At 46.9% G+C, this 18,149-nt stretch overlaps 2 protein-coding genes and 1 long non-coding RNA gene across 5 annotated transcripts in view; 2 read left to right on the forward strand and 1 right to left on the reverse strand.

Moving 5' to 3' along the window:
• LOC119390670 (gastrula zinc finger protein XlCGF8.2DB) overlaps positions 1 to 18,149 on the forward strand; it is an 807,836-nt gene that overhangs the window by 283,190 nt on the left and 506,497 nt on the right.
• LOC125758208 (uncharacterized) overlaps positions 1 to 18,149 on the reverse strand; it is a 400,853-nt gene that overhangs the window by 167,994 nt on the left and 214,710 nt on the right. The gene's annotated exons all lie outside the window — the stretch shown is intronic.
• The window catches only part of LOC119390683 (gastrula zinc finger protein XlCGF57.1), a 250,221-nt gene that overhangs the window by 14,855 nt on the left and 217,217 nt on the right, over positions 1 to 18,149 (forward strand). The window contains exon 4 of one of the 3 annotated variants that reach the window (XM_049415109.1): positions 15,655 to 15,683. The exons of the other annotated variants lie outside the window; for them this stretch is intronic. Coding sequence (XP_049271066.1) covers positions 15,655 to 15,683 — 29 coding nt within the window. The remainder of the gene's footprint in view (positions 1 to 15,654; positions 15,684 to 18,149) is intronic. 3 annotated transcript variants of the gene reach the window in all.

An 18,149-nucleotide genomic window follows, 5' to 3' on the forward strand; every position in this document is an offset into this window, starting at 1 on the left:
GTCCCTACCAGCGTTGTCCGTCTCGTACACGCCTCCGGTAACCCGGCCAGAACTCGTGACGTACAGTTGGTTACAAAAAGGCTCCGCTCGATGACATCACTGCTTTTTGCTTCTATTTCCAATTCGGCACTTTCACGAACTTCAATACTCAATTAAAATACTTTTTACGCTGTATTTGTAGCTGATATTGTGCAGATGGCACCTATATGCACCCATTAGGCTGATTCAACAGTCAAATTATGTCTGAAGTTTTGTGTCACCACTTGTTTAAGGGCTTTTGTTATTGAGGGGTTCAACTGTACCACGCTTCATTGATCGTGTCAACGCCATGTCACACGCCGCTATCCACAAACTCTTCCGTCTTTCCCATTTTCTCATAACAATACTAAAGCCTTTAGTTTGTCCACAAACTTCTTAGCATTAACATTTTACCCGATATCAGCAGCCACAAACTTGAACTTGAGCAGCTTGTACAGTTCGTGCCATGTGGTGGTAGAGTGCGCAAGTAGGCGATCACAAACGAACAAGGGTATTCTATTTTATCGATGAGGAATGGTGATTTTCGTTTGCTTCCAGTTGTGTCCAAATAGCAGCTCTCACTGTCCAACTGCTCTGAGGAGCTTGTGCACGTGGCACGGGGAGTCACAGACATGGTTCGGCTGGTTCGGCTTCGTCACCTTCTAGCTGAGCGTCTGCTCTTCGCAGCTTTCGCAGTTTTCATACTCCGTGCTTGTTGGACTGAGTATTTGTTAGTTGGACTGAGTATGACCGGTATTCATACTCCGTGCTGGGTTGGACCGTGCCGAGTATTTCTACTATCAGGCACGTGAGAAGAGCCTCTTAAAAAACATAGAAGCACAATTAGAGGCAGCCTCAAGTTATGAACCAGCTAGCTCAGCAACAATTAAAGGGGTGGTGCCACCAAATTTGTGGCTTGCGCGTTCTTTGCTGTAAGCGTTACCTATAGCTCCAGGAAGCATGATGCACGCACCAAGATTCATGTATTCTCGCTAAATAATTTAATATCGCCTTTTGATTTGGACAACTTTCGGTTTTGGTTTCTCGGCGCCGAGGTTGGGCAGTGACGTAGAAGTGTAGGAGGCGTGGTCACGTGACCACACAAGGCTGTGACGTACATAGTCAGGAAGCGATCGAAACTCGGCGAGTGATGGAGCAACCGATGCTTTGCCGGTACTATAGTGAACTAGAATATATTCTAGTTCACTACAGCCGGTACGTACGTTGCGGAAATGGCGGGGGTACGGAGGTCACTCACGTTACTACAGCAGATTTGGTGTGACGTCACTGCAACTTTCGTTGCCCATCCTACAGATCTACGTCAGTGTTGGCGCGCTAGCGATGGGTTTCGATCGGGAGAATGGGCATTTAGGTACACTTTGGAAGTGAATTAAAATATATTCTAAACGTTTGTGTGGAATGTCCTTGCATACAAAGGAAACCCACAATAGGCTTGTTATAGCCTCGAAATATGATGGCACCACCCCTTTAAGCACAATTACTTTAACAGTGTAAAAAAATCGTCTGAGTTGACCTTTAAGGCGAGGTAAATCCCTGAGGTTAGAGCCAAGTATCTGTTCTGGAGCAAGGTCCTGAATTTCTGTGCTTTCTCTCTCAGCAGAAACTCATTAATTGGCCTCTTGTGTACAAGTTTCTCGTGTTCCTTTCTCACGTTAGAGTGTGGACACAGTATGAAGTCTATTTCATTTTTAGTGTCGCCGTTGGTTCTCCTCCATGACCGTTTTCGGTAGAAGATATTCGAGATCCGCAAATTATTGCATTCTGAAAACTCTACTTATAACTCCTCCCTGGTATTTCTAGAACCGATGTCATATTCCCCCCTCGGCTCTAACTGAGTAGTCTGACCTTAGCGTTCGTGCAGTGAACGATAATCGGACAAGTATCATTACAGAGTGTGCAATAGAATTCAGAGGTGTGGTCGTTAAGACAGGGCACTGGCGACCTCTCGGAGGAGACAACACACCTGAATAATAAACTTCAAAGCAGGAAAGCCTGAAATCCAAAAGACAAAGTAAATCTGGCAGAGCTTTTGAAGTTAACCAATAGGTGTACTGGCAGCCGACATAAGATGGTCTAATATGGAGAAAATTCAACATGCTTTAAAGAACAGACGAAGCCTAAAAGCTACGAAGAGAAAATGGGGCACAGGCAAAAACCAGATGTACGCACTAAGAGACAAGGAAGGCAACATCACTATGAATATCAATAAGGTCGTTAAAGTAGCTGAAGAATTGCGCAGAATTCTACAGAGTAAAGAAAGCCTTGGAGGGTACACAAACAGGTAAAGCCGATAGAAGACAGTTTTGAAATTAGCTTTTGAAAAACGGTGGACAGATTCTGCTAGAAAAAACTCACTACCCTTTATAGAAAGTATTTATTGATTGTGAGGGTATCAGAATTTTGAAAGAATGCTAACGTCATCTTAATTCAGAAAAAAAGGGACGTCAAGTACTTAAAGAACAAAGGCCGAGCAGCTTACAAAGGCAATAGCTTATAGAATTGGGACCTCTTAAAATTCAACCGAGAGGACCAAGCAGGATTTTGTGTAGGCTACTCAATCATAAACCATATTCACACTATCAATCATGCGATAGAGAAATGTGCCGAATGTAGCCCACCCCTGTTTACCTTAATAGGTTATGAGAAAGAATTTGATTCGATCGAAGTCTCAGCAGTCATGAGGACACTATGGAATCAGGGCGTCGACTAACATATAAAAATACTAGAAGAAATCAACAGAGGCTCCACTGCCACCATAGTCCTCCATAAATAAGGTGTAGTGAAGAAGACAGTAAGGCAGGCAGACCTGATCTCTGTAGTGCTCTTCACTGTGTGTTTACAGGAGGTTATCGGGGCCTTAGATATGGAGCATCTCAGGGCTATGAGCTAACCTGAGATTAGCTGATGAAATTGCCTTTACGAGCAACTCAGGGAATGAATTCCAAATCATGATTACTGAATTGGACTAGGAAAGTAGAACAGTAATTCTGAAAATTAATGTGAAGAAAAATAATGTTGAACAGTTTCAAAAGAGAACTGCTCTTTGCATTAGGTAGCAAGGCAATGGAAGTGGTAAAGGAGTGCGTCTACTTAGGACAGCTAGTGACTGCGGAGCCGAACCGTGAGACTGAAGCAACTAGAAGAATAAGAATGGTGTGGAGCTCATTCGGCAATCTTTCCCAAATCGTGGGTGGTAGTTTAATACTATCCCTCAAGAAAAAATGTTTTTGACAGCTGCTACTTTCCGGTATGCACCTACGGAGCAGAAACCTGGAGGCTTAAAAATAGGGTTCAACTTAAATTGAGGACAGCCACGGTGGTCTCGTTGTTATGGCGCTCGACTGCTGACCCGAAGGTCGTGGGATCGAATCCCGGCCGCGGCGGCTGCATTTTCGAAGGAGGCGAAAATGTTTGAGGCCGGTGTACTTAGATTTAGGTGCACGTTAAAGAACCCCAGGTGGCCGAAATTTCCGGAGCCCTCCACTACGGCGTCTCTCATAATCATATCGTGGTTTTGGGACGTTAAACCCCGGATATTATTATTATTATTAAATTGAGGACACCGCAGCCAGCCGTCAGGGACATCTTAGTGGAAATCAAGAAGAAGAAATGGGCATAACATGTAGCGCGTAGGCAAGATAACCACCGGTCATTAGGAGGAGCGTACTGGATTCCAAGAGAAGGCAAATGCACAAGCGGAAGGCAGAAAGTTAGGTGGGCAGATGAGATGATGTAGTTTGCAGCAATAAGTTGGCCACAGCAAGCACAGAGCCCAGGGCCAGGTTGATTGACGAAACGAGGGAGAGGCCTTTGCCTTGCAATGGGTGCAGTCAGGCTGATGATGAGGATGATGACATGAAATCCCTGGGAATCATTCTCTCATTTTCTAGCCTTGCTGCGAGAGCGAAGCCTGACTAGAGGGAGAGCGTGGGTAAAGCATAGTGGATGACAGGGACGCCTAGTGTAGTGAGTTGAGCCTGGTAAAGAAACCCTAGCAACGTGGACAAGGTGAAGCTGGGTACAGAGGAGGAGAGCAAAAAACGAAGCTATTCCAGGAGCAGAGCAGGTGGTGTGCAGAGTAACAAGAGAGCAAGAGAGCACAATTGGCTCTGCCGGTAAAAGTAGTCCACCAATGATGCGACGAAAGGGGCTGTTGGTTCATGTTGGCTTGGTGATGCGCTTCCGTAGGGAGAGGTTGCAAAGTACACAGGGCGCGGTGTTAACAGGACGAGTGCAAGCTTAACTGTTTTTTTTTATTATTCGTGCATAGACACATAAATATAAGTTCACAAAAACACGTGGAAAGCGATAGTACACTTGACTCCGCCTATGTGACGTTCATCATGAACTCGATTTCCGCAGGAGATAGTTTTATTGATGGCTCGCTGACGCATGTTTCGGCGGCCATAGATGCCGTGACAGCAGCTTCGTGAACTGTTCTCTCCCTGTTGTCTTTTATCCGCTTTACAAGAGTTGTTTTTTCGAACTGGGGTACGCATGTGCATTGGTTATAGTGAGTAGCTAAATTCCCGGGATGGGTAATCTGTTGACAGTTGTACTGGTGTTCTCTAAGCCTAGTGTTAACCATCATGAACGCAGGAAATCGAGTTCGTGATGGACGTCACATAGGCAGAGTCAAGTGTACTATCTCTTTCCACGTCTTTTTGTGAACTTATATTTATATGTCTACGCATGAACAATAAGAAAACCAGTTGAAGTTTGCGCTCGTTCTGTTAACACTGTGTCCTGTGTACTTTGTAACGTCTCCCTACCGTAAGCGCATCACCACGCCACCAATGATAGCCCGCGCTTGAACACAAGTGCTTTCGATGAAAGAGACGAAAGGCTGCGCCAAAGGCTATGACTAAACATAGCCTTCAACTGACATAACGTCGCAACGACTATGATCAAATAGCTACGCTCTTTGATCATAGCCGTCGTGGCGTTAAGTGAGATGAAGCTGTGCGTAATTTTTTTCTTTTTCGTTATAATGTGCTTTTGATTGAGTGATGTGAAATTTCTTGTTGGTTTTCATGCTAAGGGCACACAGCAGTATGAAAGGGTGCTTATAACTCTTATCTTTTTGGAAGCCAGTTTGGTTTTACTCTAAAGGGCCAGTAAACAACAGCATGGTCCAAAGTTTGTAGCGTAGAAGTGACTGCGCACTTGGCCGATGTGACCGTTCTGCGAAACTCTTGCGAATAAGTCCATTAACAAGGAAGTCACAGGGGATGAAACAACCATTTCAGCTCATTTCGGTTTCTCTCTCTGCCTTGCCCACCTTCTCCACCACTCAGAGGTGTTGCGTAGACTGTCATCGTGTGTACGCTCACGTCAGCCATTACTTTATGGGCGCACAGCCATTGACCAAGCAAGACTTCCTGACGTGTCGGTTGTGTCAGTTGCTTGCAGGTGGCATGATGTGGGAGCACTGTTCAAGATATTGTCAAGGTAAACAAGTAAGCGGTAGGCATGACAACTACGTAGCGTAAATCGCATCAGTGCAGGGCTAAGGCACAGTTTCATATTGCAAAGGACCAATCGTGGGGGTCAGTGTTACCCAATGTTGCCATTGGGTTCCATTAGGTCACTTAGCAGCAGCAGAGGACAAGTCAGGGACCAGCTTTTGTAACACAGGCGAGAGGCACGAGAGTTGTTTTTTGAATTGATTGTGACATTTGATTTGATTGTGACGCAGCGTTGTGACATTTGCAAAGGTGGTCGCTGCGGTCTTCCGTGTGAATGAGCAAATTTTTTAGGGAGATATAAAAGAAAAAAGCGGACTCTTTACTGGTCTTTTAAGTCACGTTCACTGCCATACACTGAAATTATGCGGAGAACAATACTGAGATAGTGAAGGAACTATTTGCTCTCAGGGGAAAGTGCACATTTTGTCCTGTAATTTGACATGTTTGTTCGCTGTGCCTCAAAGAATACTACTATCATCACCAACATCTGAAAACTACTGGCAATCTCTCACAATGCTCTGTAACATTGCTGTTGCACTGTAAACAATAAATGAAAACATGCACCAGTTTTATTTATTTTATTTTTGTCACTTGTTAGGCGTAGCAGCGCACCAGTTTGGTATGCTTGTTTTACATGTTTTTCAGTGATGAGAATTTTCACATATATGAATATTTCTTGTGACCACGCAAAATTTGCAACATCGAGATCCTACTGCAGTCTGCCTGCATATGGAGTGCTAAAAGGGGTAAATAAGTACTGAGAGTATAGCTTTGGCTCTCTGGACGTTTGTATCCCATATGCTGCTGCATCGCACTAGCACAGGTGTTCGATTCTATAATTCCTGCCAAAATAAAGTGTTCATGTTTGTATTGTCGTATTTATATGTGGAGTTTATCTTTTTGGAAAATGTAACCAGTTGTGTGGAATTGGCTGCTGTAAAAGTAGTCACTCAATTACAATACTCAAAATTCTAATTGATTAAGGAATTTCTAATGTTCAAGTTTTATTCAAGTCAAGGGTAAAAGTATGTTTGGGGGTAGTTTGTTGTTTGTGCTCGCTCTAACAGTAGGCTCAATGCTGTTGCAAACGTCTCCATTCCTCCTAATTAGCAACCAAGAATTGCATCCTTTAGATAATCCCACAGGCGTTTTGCAAGAGCTTCTTCAAAATTATTTACCGTTTTACACTTAGTTGACATCCTAATCCATTATGAACTTGGGATTGTGATGTGACCCTGTCTAGACCGCTACTTTTCCATCCCAGCTAGGGCAGTCACATTTCGATGGAGGCAAGATGCTAGAGGTCCGAGTACTGTGCGATGTCAGTGCAGATTAAAGAACACCAGATAGTCAAACTTTCTGGAGCCCTCCATTATGGACGTCCATTATTATATTGCCATGCTCTAGTGGTGGCGGAAGAAGAGAGTGAAGAAGTTACGTAGTGGCTGTTGGTGGCCGAAAGTAAACAGCCGTTCGCTTCGAGTTCCATGTTCGTCGTTTCCTCTCGCGACAGACTGGTTGAGGAGCTGGGTACTGCGACGTCTTATGCCTGCCGGTCCTGCACCAGAAGTAACCAATGCCAGTGCACCAGGGTCTTCTTATATCCACCGAAGCAGCCGCCGCCTTCAAGGTCTGCCACCACTAGTACGGTCCCCTGGCAAGTTCCACGAGGAAAATGTTTGCAGCAACCCAAACCGAACATGACCCATTTGCTGCCATACTCTGTGTCATCAGCACGCCTTGCACACCTATCCCTTTCCATAACGATGCCAGTGACGATGTGGAAGACTGGTTGTACCATTTCGATCGGGTCGCTGCCATCAATGACTGGGACAATCATCGTAACTTGAACGTTTACATCTCCCTCGTAGACGTGGCAAGAGTGTGGTACGAGAACCACGAAGCTTGATTCACCATTTGGCAGGAGTTCCACCGGCAGCTTCATGAGGCCTTCAGCAACCCCGAATGGAAAAAAAGAGCACAGCAGGCACTTTCTTCGCGGTTTCAAATGCCGAACGAGAGTGTCGCTGTGCTTGTAGAAGACATGTCACGATTGTTTCGACGGACCGACCCCATCATGTTGGAGGAAAAGAAAATACGCCGTTAATGTGAGGCGTAAAGGAACAGCTTTTTGCGGGCCTGGTGTGCAACCCTCCAACAGCGGATTCCACCCGGATGCCCGTTGTCCATGCTGTGGTGATCGGCCGCAAGAAATTGAGGAATACTTAGGAAGCAGTCATCTTTATCCTGCCCCGCAGCAATGACAGTCACGTCTGCCACCACCCGTTGACCCATATCGCCAAACCGCATTCGACCAGCCTTTGAGTCCCCTGGTGTCAGTGGCTCATGTCCACGCCGGGGAAACTAGAACGGCGACCTCCAGGGGTGAGGCCACTGTCACGCGAACCGACAAATATCCTCCTTCGATGCCACCTCCTCATGACGTACCCGCTAACGCCTTCTTCTGAAACCGCTAAGAGAGCGTCCGCTGCCATTACTGTCTTGGTCGACTGTTATCCAGTGACTGCACTTGTCGATACGGACGCTAATACTCAGTCCTGAGTGCTTCGCTGGCAACCCATCTATGCAAGGTGCTGACAACGTGGGACGGCCCACAACTGACCGCTAGAGGACACCTCGTGTCACCCATAGGAAGGTGCACCGCAAGGCTGGAAATTTGTGCGTCGGCTTTCGTGGCGTCATTCCTTGTACTGCCCAAATGTTCTCGGCTGGTTATTTTGGTCAGTGATTTTCTTCAGGAATATGTAGCAATAATTAATCAACGTGATTTGTTCGTCACTTTCGCTGTGTGTCTCCAGATTCGGGTGTTGAGAACAAACATCGTGGCATGGCACTACGCATGGTTGATGATTGCGACACATTGCCGCCTCAAAGTAGCATTTTCGTCCTTGTTGAGTGCCCACAGGAAAAGCCAAATACGGGCATTTCTGAAGGTAACCTCACGTTATTGCTTGATTGGGAAGTCCCCATTGCTCGAAGTTTCGTTCGACTCCGAAATGGCCAGGCTACGCTTTTTGTTACGAACGTCAGTGGCGAATACAAGCATTTTGCGAAGCGCACCGCCATAGCTTCCTTAGAGGTACTGGATGAGTCTGTAGAGCTGGGTACTACGAGACGGACACGTCTTTTCAGTAACAACGTCTAGTTTATTCTGCCAAACAAGAGAGAGAAAAGTAGAGCTAGTGCACACAGTGCACCGGAAGTGGCAAGAGTGAAAGAGAAGAATGCTTCTAAAGGAAGAAAGAAAAGGGAGCTCGCAGTCCGGCATTGACCCAAGGCGTCCCGCAGAGTTTTTACGACCGCAGGGGTGTGCGGCGGTGGCCGTGTCACTACAGATTGCTCCCCCTGGTGCGACGAGCTATCCCCAGTTCAATTGTCATCCCAGTGAACGCAGCGCAATGGTGGTGACGGGAAGCATGATGGAGAGGAGAAGCCATCGTGTCCAGCGGAGGGAGCCACGGCGAGGTAATTAAGTCCGGGTGCTTCGCCGAGCGCTGGCTTCAGTCACTCCACCGCGATTGTATCGTGTGTCTCGTTCATGTCGACAACCAAGTTGGCAGGCCGGCGCTCCAACATAGGGACGGGGCTGAGGTAGTGTGGTTGAAGCGGGGCGCGCTCAGGGCCATGCCACACATACACACGTGTCGCTGTTTTTAGGTCCTGAGCGATGTATGCTACATGTGGCTGGCTGCATGTAGGCTGCGGGCAAATGTGTCGAACGACCTCGTACAGTTGGTTGACGTATTCAGTGGCTGTTATCTTGGTGGCACTCTTCGAAGAAATCGGCAGGCAGGCGAAGCAAGGTGTGAAGTGGTTTGTCGTTGTGTGTGTCCGTTTTGTCTTTTTGCGCTACATCATGATTATTTGCAGTAAACAAGCTCGGAACTGCAACGGGAGAGGTCCTCTTTCAAAGAAAATCGAATTCCGAGTAGGTCAACCCGCTTGTCAGGGCAACTGTGCGCCGTGAGTGCTGCCTTAAGATGACGATGGAATCTCTCGACGAGGCTGCTTGTTCGCGGATGGTATCACGCTATTCGTAGGTGTGAAATACGAAGAACTTTCAGAAGCTCCGAAAAGAGGGAAGGTTCCAGCTGGCTAACATGGTCAGATACAATCGTTGTTGGACAGCCAAAACGGAATATCCAGCTGGAAACAAAAGCTGCTGCGACTATAGCTGCAGACATGTCGGGCATAGGAGTCTCTTCGGGCCAGAGGGTGAAACGAGCGACACAGGTGAGAAGATAGCGATAGCCTTGACATGGTGGTAGCGGGCCAATGATGTTGATATGCACAACGGCGAAATGTTCATCGGGTTGCAAGAAAGGCTTTGACGGAGGTACGGGGTACCGTTGAGCTTTGGCGTGCTGACAAGATGCACACTCACGGACCCAGTCCCTGATGTTGACGTTCATGCCCGGCCAGACAAAGCGTGACGAAATAAGCTTTTGGGAAGCATGAATTCCGGAGTGAGAAAGGCTGTGATAGGCATAAATATTTTCTTCCGGAAAGGGCTGGTTAGGAATGGCCTGCGTGTGCCTGTAGAGGTGTTGCAAATTATTGGCACATCTTCCAATGTCACTGCTTCGAGCTAAAGAGTTGTGGACATTTCGCGTAGGTGTTGAAGCTCGGTGTCGTTTGGTTGGGCTGTAGCCAGACCTTGGAGGTTGAACAGAAATGATGTTGAGATACAGCTTTTGGAGCGACTACGCGTGATGGCATCCACGCAACTGAGGGCGTCAGTTGGAGCGTTGTCAACACCGCTGATGTGGCGTATGTCATTTGAGAAATCCAAGATGAAGGCCAGCTGACGCACCTCGCGTGGTGTTGACAACGCTCCAGTAGAGCAGCCTTGAGAGTGCTTTATGGTCTGGCAGTGGGTGGTCCTGAAAGCAGGTCAGATACCTCTCCGGCAGCGGCAGGTGACAGTGCCGAAACAACGAGATGGTACTTGCGTTGTTCCATGCTCACGCCAGAAAGCACAAATTGTGACTCTGCTTCCAGGAACCAGATCGAAGGCTTGCGGTCCCAGTAAGGTGGGAGTCGGAGAGAGACCGCAAAGACGTCATGATCAGTCGTACTGGTCGGTAGCTTCCGTATTGGGGTGCGTCTCGTTGCGTTGCATGGCTCTACAATACTTCGGCAGTGCCGTGAATCACGTCCGGGTCACCACATTGTAGAGACAGGTTCTGCGAGATGGACACGTCTTTTCAGTAACAACGTCTAGTTTATTCTGCCAAACAAGAGAGAGGAAAGTAGAGCAAGTGCACACAGTGCACCGGAAGTGGCAAGAAGGAAAGAGGAATGCTCGTAAAGGGAGAAAGAAAAAGGAGCTCGCGGTCCAGCACCAACCCGAGGCGTCCCGCAGAGTTTCTACGACCGCGCGAGTGTGCGACGGTGGCCATGTCGCTACCAGTCGGACGCCATTCCCTTTGGTTACGACAATTTCGACAGAGGATAGCTGGGATGTCGACGTGACTAGTCTCCTTAACGTCAATTGCCAATTAGAACAACCTAAGCGGGCAAGGCTCCTCAGTCTACTGTCATCCTTTAGTGACTGTTTTGCCACTGCCTCGAAGGTCCGGCAGACACCCTCTAACGGAGCACAGAATCATCACTAAGCCCAACGTGTAACCTGTGCGCCAACACGCTTACGATGTGTCGCAGAAAGAACAGGATGCCATTCGTCACCAACTCAAACAAATGCTCGATGACGACGTAATTCAACCATCGACAAGTCTTTGGGCGTCACCTGTTGGGTTGGTTAAGAAGAAAGATGGTTCACTACGATTCTGTGTATACCACCGCAAACTGAACAAGATCACGACAAAAGACGTATATCCTCTTCTTCGCATCGATGACTCATTGGAATGCCTGTGTCACGCCCATTACTTCTATTAAATGGATCTCCTTAATGTGTATTGGCAGATTGAAGTAGACGAACGGGACCGAGCAAAAACGGCGTTTATAACACCTGACGGTATCTACGAATTTAAAGTCCTCCCTTTTGGACTGTGCTCCGCTTCAGCCACATTCCAACGAATGATGGACCCAGTTTCGTGTGAGCTGAAGTGGCACTCGTGTTGGTGTACTTTGACCGCGTAGTCGTTTTTTCTACGACGTTTGAACAGCACATCGAGCGGCTTGAGGCGCTATTCTTTTGGCCATTCGCACCGCCGGCCTGTCTCTGAAGCCGGAAAAGTGTCACTTTGGATACGAGGAGCTTAAATTCCTTGGCTATATTGTCAGCAGTAGCGGTGTTCGACCCGACCCTGAAAAGGCCATAGCATTTGCTTTGTTCCCGATACCGAAGATAAAGCATGATGGACGCCGCTTTCTGGGCCTTTGTGCATATTACCGCTCTCATGTTCCAAATTTTTCGAATATCGCCGAACCTCTGCAACAACTCATCAAAAACAATATCGCCTTCGTCTGGGGTCCAGAACAATCAGACGCTTTCCGCTACCTTCAACAACGCCTACAAACGCCGCTGACCCTTGGTCAATTTGGCACAGAAGCAGACAGAGAAGTACTCACTGATGCTAGCAACCTTGGTCTTGGAGCCATTCTCGTGCAATATCAAGATGGCGTGGAACGCGTTATTGCCTACGCTAGCTGCACATTGTCATCTGCGGAGAAAAACTACTCAATGACTGAAAAAGAATATCTGGGGGTGGTATGAACTACTATTCAGGCCATACCTGTACGGACGCCCCTTCCGAATCGTCAGTGACCACCACTCTCTCTGCTGGCTGCCGAATCTTAAAGATCTTTCGGGCCGTCTCGGAAGATGGTGCCTTCGGTTACAGGAATTCGATATAACAGTAGTTTACACAAGTTTGGCCAGAAACACACCGACGCCTTCTATCTTTCCCGCGCACCCGTCGAGACCGTTCAAGAACACAATGACGAAGACTTCAGTTGCCATTCTGTTCTGACGTCCTTAAACGTGGCTCAGCAGCAATGCGACGACTTAAAACTGCAACCACTGATCGAGTACCTTGAGAGATGTTGCCCACAACCCCCACGTCAGTTTGCGCATGACTTCTCATCTTTCTGTCTACGCAACGGCGTCCTCTACAAGCGCAACTTTCATCCTACGAAAACTGTTTACCTCATGGTTGTTCCTGCTGCTCTCCGCAACGACATTTTGCGTGCATGCCATGACGAACCATCGTCCGGGATCTTGGCTTCGCGCATACTCAGGCAAGGATCAAGTAGAAATACTGCTGGCGGAAACTTACAAAAACCGTCAGGCGGTACGTCAAGACTTGCACAGCTTGCCAATGCTGCAAAAATCGACCAATGAAACCAGCTGGCCTGCTTCAGGCTGTACGAGCCCCTCACAGACCTTTTGCACAGGTCGGGATGGATTTACTCGTCCCGTTTCCGAAATCTTCAGCTGATAACCGCGAGATTCTTGTCGTCACCGACTACTTGTCTAGATACTGCGCAACACAAGCCATTTAGCGAGCAACTGCTTCTGATGTGGCTAACTTTTATTGCGATAGCAATTATATGGACACTCTCGGCTGGTTTTTGCCGTCGGCGTCGGCGTCATTTCCTGTATATGTATATGTATGTGTGTGTGTGTGTGTGTGTATAAACAAAAACTATGAAGAAAAACAATTCAGAAATACTTTCCGACGCACGAAATCGAACGCGCGACTTCTCGCTCCGCAGCGCGCGGCGTTAGACAGCTAGGCCACGAGTAGTACTGTCTTTCAGCATGCTAACTGCGAGCTATTTATATACACCATTCACGAGGGGCGCGCTTTAAAGGTCATCGTCCCGCTCATAGCGGTGCGTGCGCGCGCCTGCGTGGCGCTTGTCTCATGGAGGGAGGAGGAGAGGTTGTATGCTTTGTGCCTTCACCGCGATGTCCGCGCTGAAGTTACAGAGCGTACGAAGGTCACTTTGCTCGCTGCAGCAGCCGCGTTTGCGAAACGAGCACGCTCAAACAGAAATAAGTAACAACTGAGACACTTGATAGTTCGTGCTCGCCCTGTGTGTGTGTTTGTGCGTCCTTTGCACTTAAGCGACGTGCTGGAAATTTCTAGCTGCTTTCCGTTCTTCGCGTTACATTCCAATTTGTTGCTATCGCATTCATTGCTTCGCCATTGCGACAAAACTATCTTTTTTTTCCCAAAAACATCGTTCTCCACCACGGTGCCCCCGCTGTGGTCATCACAGATCGTGGTACTGCATTTATGGCACAGTTGCTCCGAGATATCCTGCGGCTGAGTGCTACGACACGTCGAACAGCAATTGCGTACCACCTGCAGACCAACGGGTTAACCGAACGCCTTAACAAAACGATTGCAGATATGCTTTGATTTATCTCGCCAAGGATCACAAGAATTGGGACGAAATCCTCCCATATGTCACATTTGCCTACAACTCTGCTCTTCAGGAAACCACCGGCTTTGATCCTTTTAGTCTGGTTTACGGCTGCGTCGTCACCACTATGCTTGACATCATGCTGCAGCCAACTCCGCCGGACGTGACTACCCCGGATACAGACGTATTTGTTCAGCATGCCAAAGAAGCCCGGAATCTTGCACGCTTACGCATTTTGTCGCAGCTAAATCAGGATGCTCGCTATACAACACCCTTCACAGAAATATAACATACGAGCCTGGCGACCTAGTCTGGGTTTGAACCCCTTATACGTCAACGAGGGCACTCATAGAAATTGTTATGCCGATACTTTGGACCCTAGAGAGTTCTTCATCCTCTCAGTGAAGTCAACTACAAAGTTGTCCCAGCAGACACATCGCACCACTCCCATAGACTACGCTCCTCGGATGTTCATGTCTCCAAGATAAAGCCGTACCATTCACGTTGACTGCAAGTCACAAACTTCGTGGTGCGGAGCCTGCCTTCAGGACCATTGTGCATTTCTTTCTCATTTCTTTTATCTCGCCCTTGTGCTGTGCAACATACAAAAACATTTTTTTTGCCTTATCTTTTCCTGTTAGTCAGAGAGTCGGAATCAACACGATGTCTCCTTTTTTGTGGGGAGAAGGTAATGCTGCGCTCTAGTGGTGGCGCAAGAAGAGAGTGAAGAAGTTAGTGTCTGTTGTGGCCGAAATAAACAGCCGTTCGCTTCGAGTTTTCTGTTTGTCATTTCCTCTCACGACAATATAGTGGTTTTGTGATGTTAAACCCCAGTTATTATAGTACTGACTATACTGACTAGTCGCTTTTGCCACTGTTGGTCTATAATACCATTGAAATTGGAAAAATAATAGATTTCATTGCAACATTTAAGTTTGAATCATCAACGTGAGGAAATGTTTATTGTTTTACTAAGCACTGATTCACACGAGGCATTTAATATGCATCCTTTTGTTTTACGTATGTGTCTGCAGTGCTGAGAGAAATAGTTTTGCAGATAAGTTGCTCAATGCTCAGTTGTAGCACTTTGATTTAACAATGTAAGTTGTAAATTATAATTTGAAAGTGACTGTGTAAATCCCTGCAACATTATCTGGTCACTACGCGACTTTGTATTTCCTGGTATCAAATGCTTTCATTGAAGCAGTATAGACAAGTTAGTGTGAAATGTGTAAATTGTGGCAGTAATATAAAGAAAGAGTTCGTTGTGTAATACACGTTATGTGCTTGGTAATTCTGACCACGTTGATGCATTGTAACCTTTATAAATGTATTTTTTTCTTTTGCTTGCTTCATGTGTTCGAATATGAAGTGGTTCTATGGCTGTGCAGTGTTCTATGGACACTTCTATGGGTTCTATGGGTTCTGAAAACAGAAGTACAGTAAGTACTTTAGTGGTTAGTGTTCGTTGGCGCACATTTTAACATTTTATACTCTTTCGATATAGCATCAGAATGGCATCTAAATCAGATTTTAATTTTTTGACACCTGGTGTTGGCATGTATTAAGCATAAAGTTTATGTGCAGCAGGGTGGGAATTTTTGCAGAACTTGCTGTGTTGGTGCACTGTTGCCGTAACAGTAGCTTTGGTTTGTGTGAGACAAGGTGATCGTCCACTTCACTTACATGTGGAGCAACCCTTGTATATTGCCTGCTGCTCTAGTCTAGTTCCATGTAGTGTATGAAACATAATATCCCTTGCTTTTGTGCGCTCTCGATGGCTTTGCAGGCTCCTTGTCTTTTGCGTCCTTGGAACGGTCCTCTTCCTTGGCATGCGTACGAGGCCGACTCCAGTCCTGCCAGCAGTGCACCTATGTGACCCTGGACAAATTGACTATGAGCAGACACCTTCAGAAACACATGGGAGAGCCCCCCTTACAGTGCCACTTGTGTCCAGCGGCATTCGCTAAGAAGTCCAAGCTGGTGGCTCACGTGTGCACCCACACAGCAGAGCGCCCCTTCTCTTGTGTCCACTGCAATGCATCCTTTATGCAGAAAAACAACCTCGTGAGACACACATACATACACACTGGAGAGCGTCCATTTTCCTGTGTCCGCTGCAGTGCATCCTTTGTGCAAAAAAACGACCTCGTGAGACACATGTACATGCACACTGGAGAGCGCCCCTTCCCCTGTGTCCACTGCAATGCGTCCTTTGTGCAGAAAAACAGCCTCGTGAGACACATGTACACGCACACTGGAGAGCGTCCATTTTCCTGTGTTCGCTGCAGTGCATCCTTTGTGCAGAAAAACGACCTTGTAAGACACATGTACATGCACACTGGAGAGCGTCCATTTTCCTGTGTCCGCTGCAGTGCATCCTTTGTGCGGAAAAGCTGACCTCGTGAGACACATGTACACGCACACTGGAGAGCGTCCATTTTCCTGTGTCCGCTGCAGTGCATCCTTTGTGCAGCAGAATGACCTCAAGAGACACATCCGTAGTATCCACACAGGAGAGCGCCCTTTCTCCTGTGTCCACTGCAATGCATCCTTTGCGCACAAAAACAGCCTCGTGAGACACATCCGCATGCACACAGGAGAGCGGCCCTTTTCGTGTGCCCATTGCAGTGCGTCCTTTTCGCAGAAAGACAGTCTCGTGAGACACATACGTATCCCACACAGGAGAGCGGCCCTTTTCCTGTGTCCACTGCAGTGCATCCTTTGTGCAGCAAAACGACGTCAAAAGACACATCCAAAGTATCCACACAGGAGCGCGCCCCTTCTCCTGTGTCTACTGCAGTGCATCCTTTGTGCAGAAAGACCGTCTCGTGAGACACATTCGTATCCACACAGGAGAGCGGCCCTTTTCCTGTGTCCACTGCAGTGCATCCTTTGCACAGAAAAACCATCTCGTGAGACACATCCGTATCCACACAGGATAGTGTCCATTTTCCTGTGTCCACTACAATGCATTTTTTTCACAAAAACATGACCTCACGAATGATAGGCCTCATCATGGAAACAAGAAGCCTTAAAGGTGAGGGCCGTACAGGCTTACCTTGAAAGGCCATTAGACAACCCCGAGCTCCAAGATTTTTAACTGTAAAAATAACAGTATGTGTACGACATGAACATGCTGCTACAAAATTTTTGTAAGCGCTGTATACAGTAGGTTACATGGTATAGAACAACCTGCTTTCGGCTGGTTTTGGTTTCTCACTCAGCCTTCCAACTCTCAGCGAAGAGGTGTAGGTGTAGCTCACTGTCGGGCTACACCAACTTCGATAATGTAGCATGATGTCAGTGATTACATCATCAGCGCTCAGCCAATGACCAAGCAAGAATTCCTCTATGTGTCCCTTGTTTCAGGATGGCTTCATCAAGAAGTGCGATGTGAGGAGTGCAAGGTGCTGTTGAGGTAAACGAATATGCCACCGCGCATGCGCACCTTCTCTAGCGGTAAATTCACGAAGCGCTTATTCATCTCTCAGACTTTCATTGTGGATATATCAGTTGTGCTGGTAGTCTCAGCCCCGATCAAAATGGCAGAGGGCAGCACAGAAAAACAAACATGGGGACTGCGCAGCCAAAACTGCAACTCCGCCAGGCCAAGGCGCCGTTTCATAGTGCCAAGAACCAATTGACGAAGTAGGTGCTACCGTGCTAGGTAAGACTGTACGTGGGCACTATTATGTTACTTTGCGGGCGAAGAGGTCTGGGCAGGCGCTGGAGAGGCCTGTGGTAATTTTTTTTTAATTTTTTTTTTTTGAAATGTCATCGCTGCGGTCATTTGTAAGAAATAGTGAACTTGTTTGTGGTGTAAAAAAAAGTGAGAGCCTGGTTACTGGCGCTTTCAGACGTCACCTATGAATTCTCTCAAAATGCGTCTAATTCACGCAATGGTATTTCAAGGCACTCGATATTCTATTTTAACAAAAATAATGTCATAATACGTTGATTTATGTGTGTTGTAGTAATTCATCCTAATTAAATCGGGAATAAATATCTATTTATCCTGATGTTATTCATGCTCTGTTTTTGCATAAATAGAATAAAATATCAGGATAGAAATACAGAGTAAATTCATTTTCGGCTATGTTCATTCTGAGCAATGAAAAATTATACTTATGTAGCGCTTCGCGGTAAGCGGCACGTCGAACTAAACTACTCGTCGAACATGGTAGTTACTGCTGCAAAGCTACTATATTTAAAAGTCAACTGTAAAATTAAGGTAAATGAAGACATTTATTGTGACAGGAGGTTCAATTCATCAAACGACCA

Source organism: Rhipicephalus sanguineus, chromosome 4 (genome assembly GCF_013339695.2).
Source record: "Rhipicephalus sanguineus isolate Rsan-2018 chromosome 4, BIME_Rsan_1.4, whole genome shotgun sequence".
NCBI classification, from domain to species: domain Eukaryota; kingdom Metazoa; phylum Arthropoda; class Arachnida; order Ixodida; family Ixodidae; genus Rhipicephalus; species Rhipicephalus sanguineus.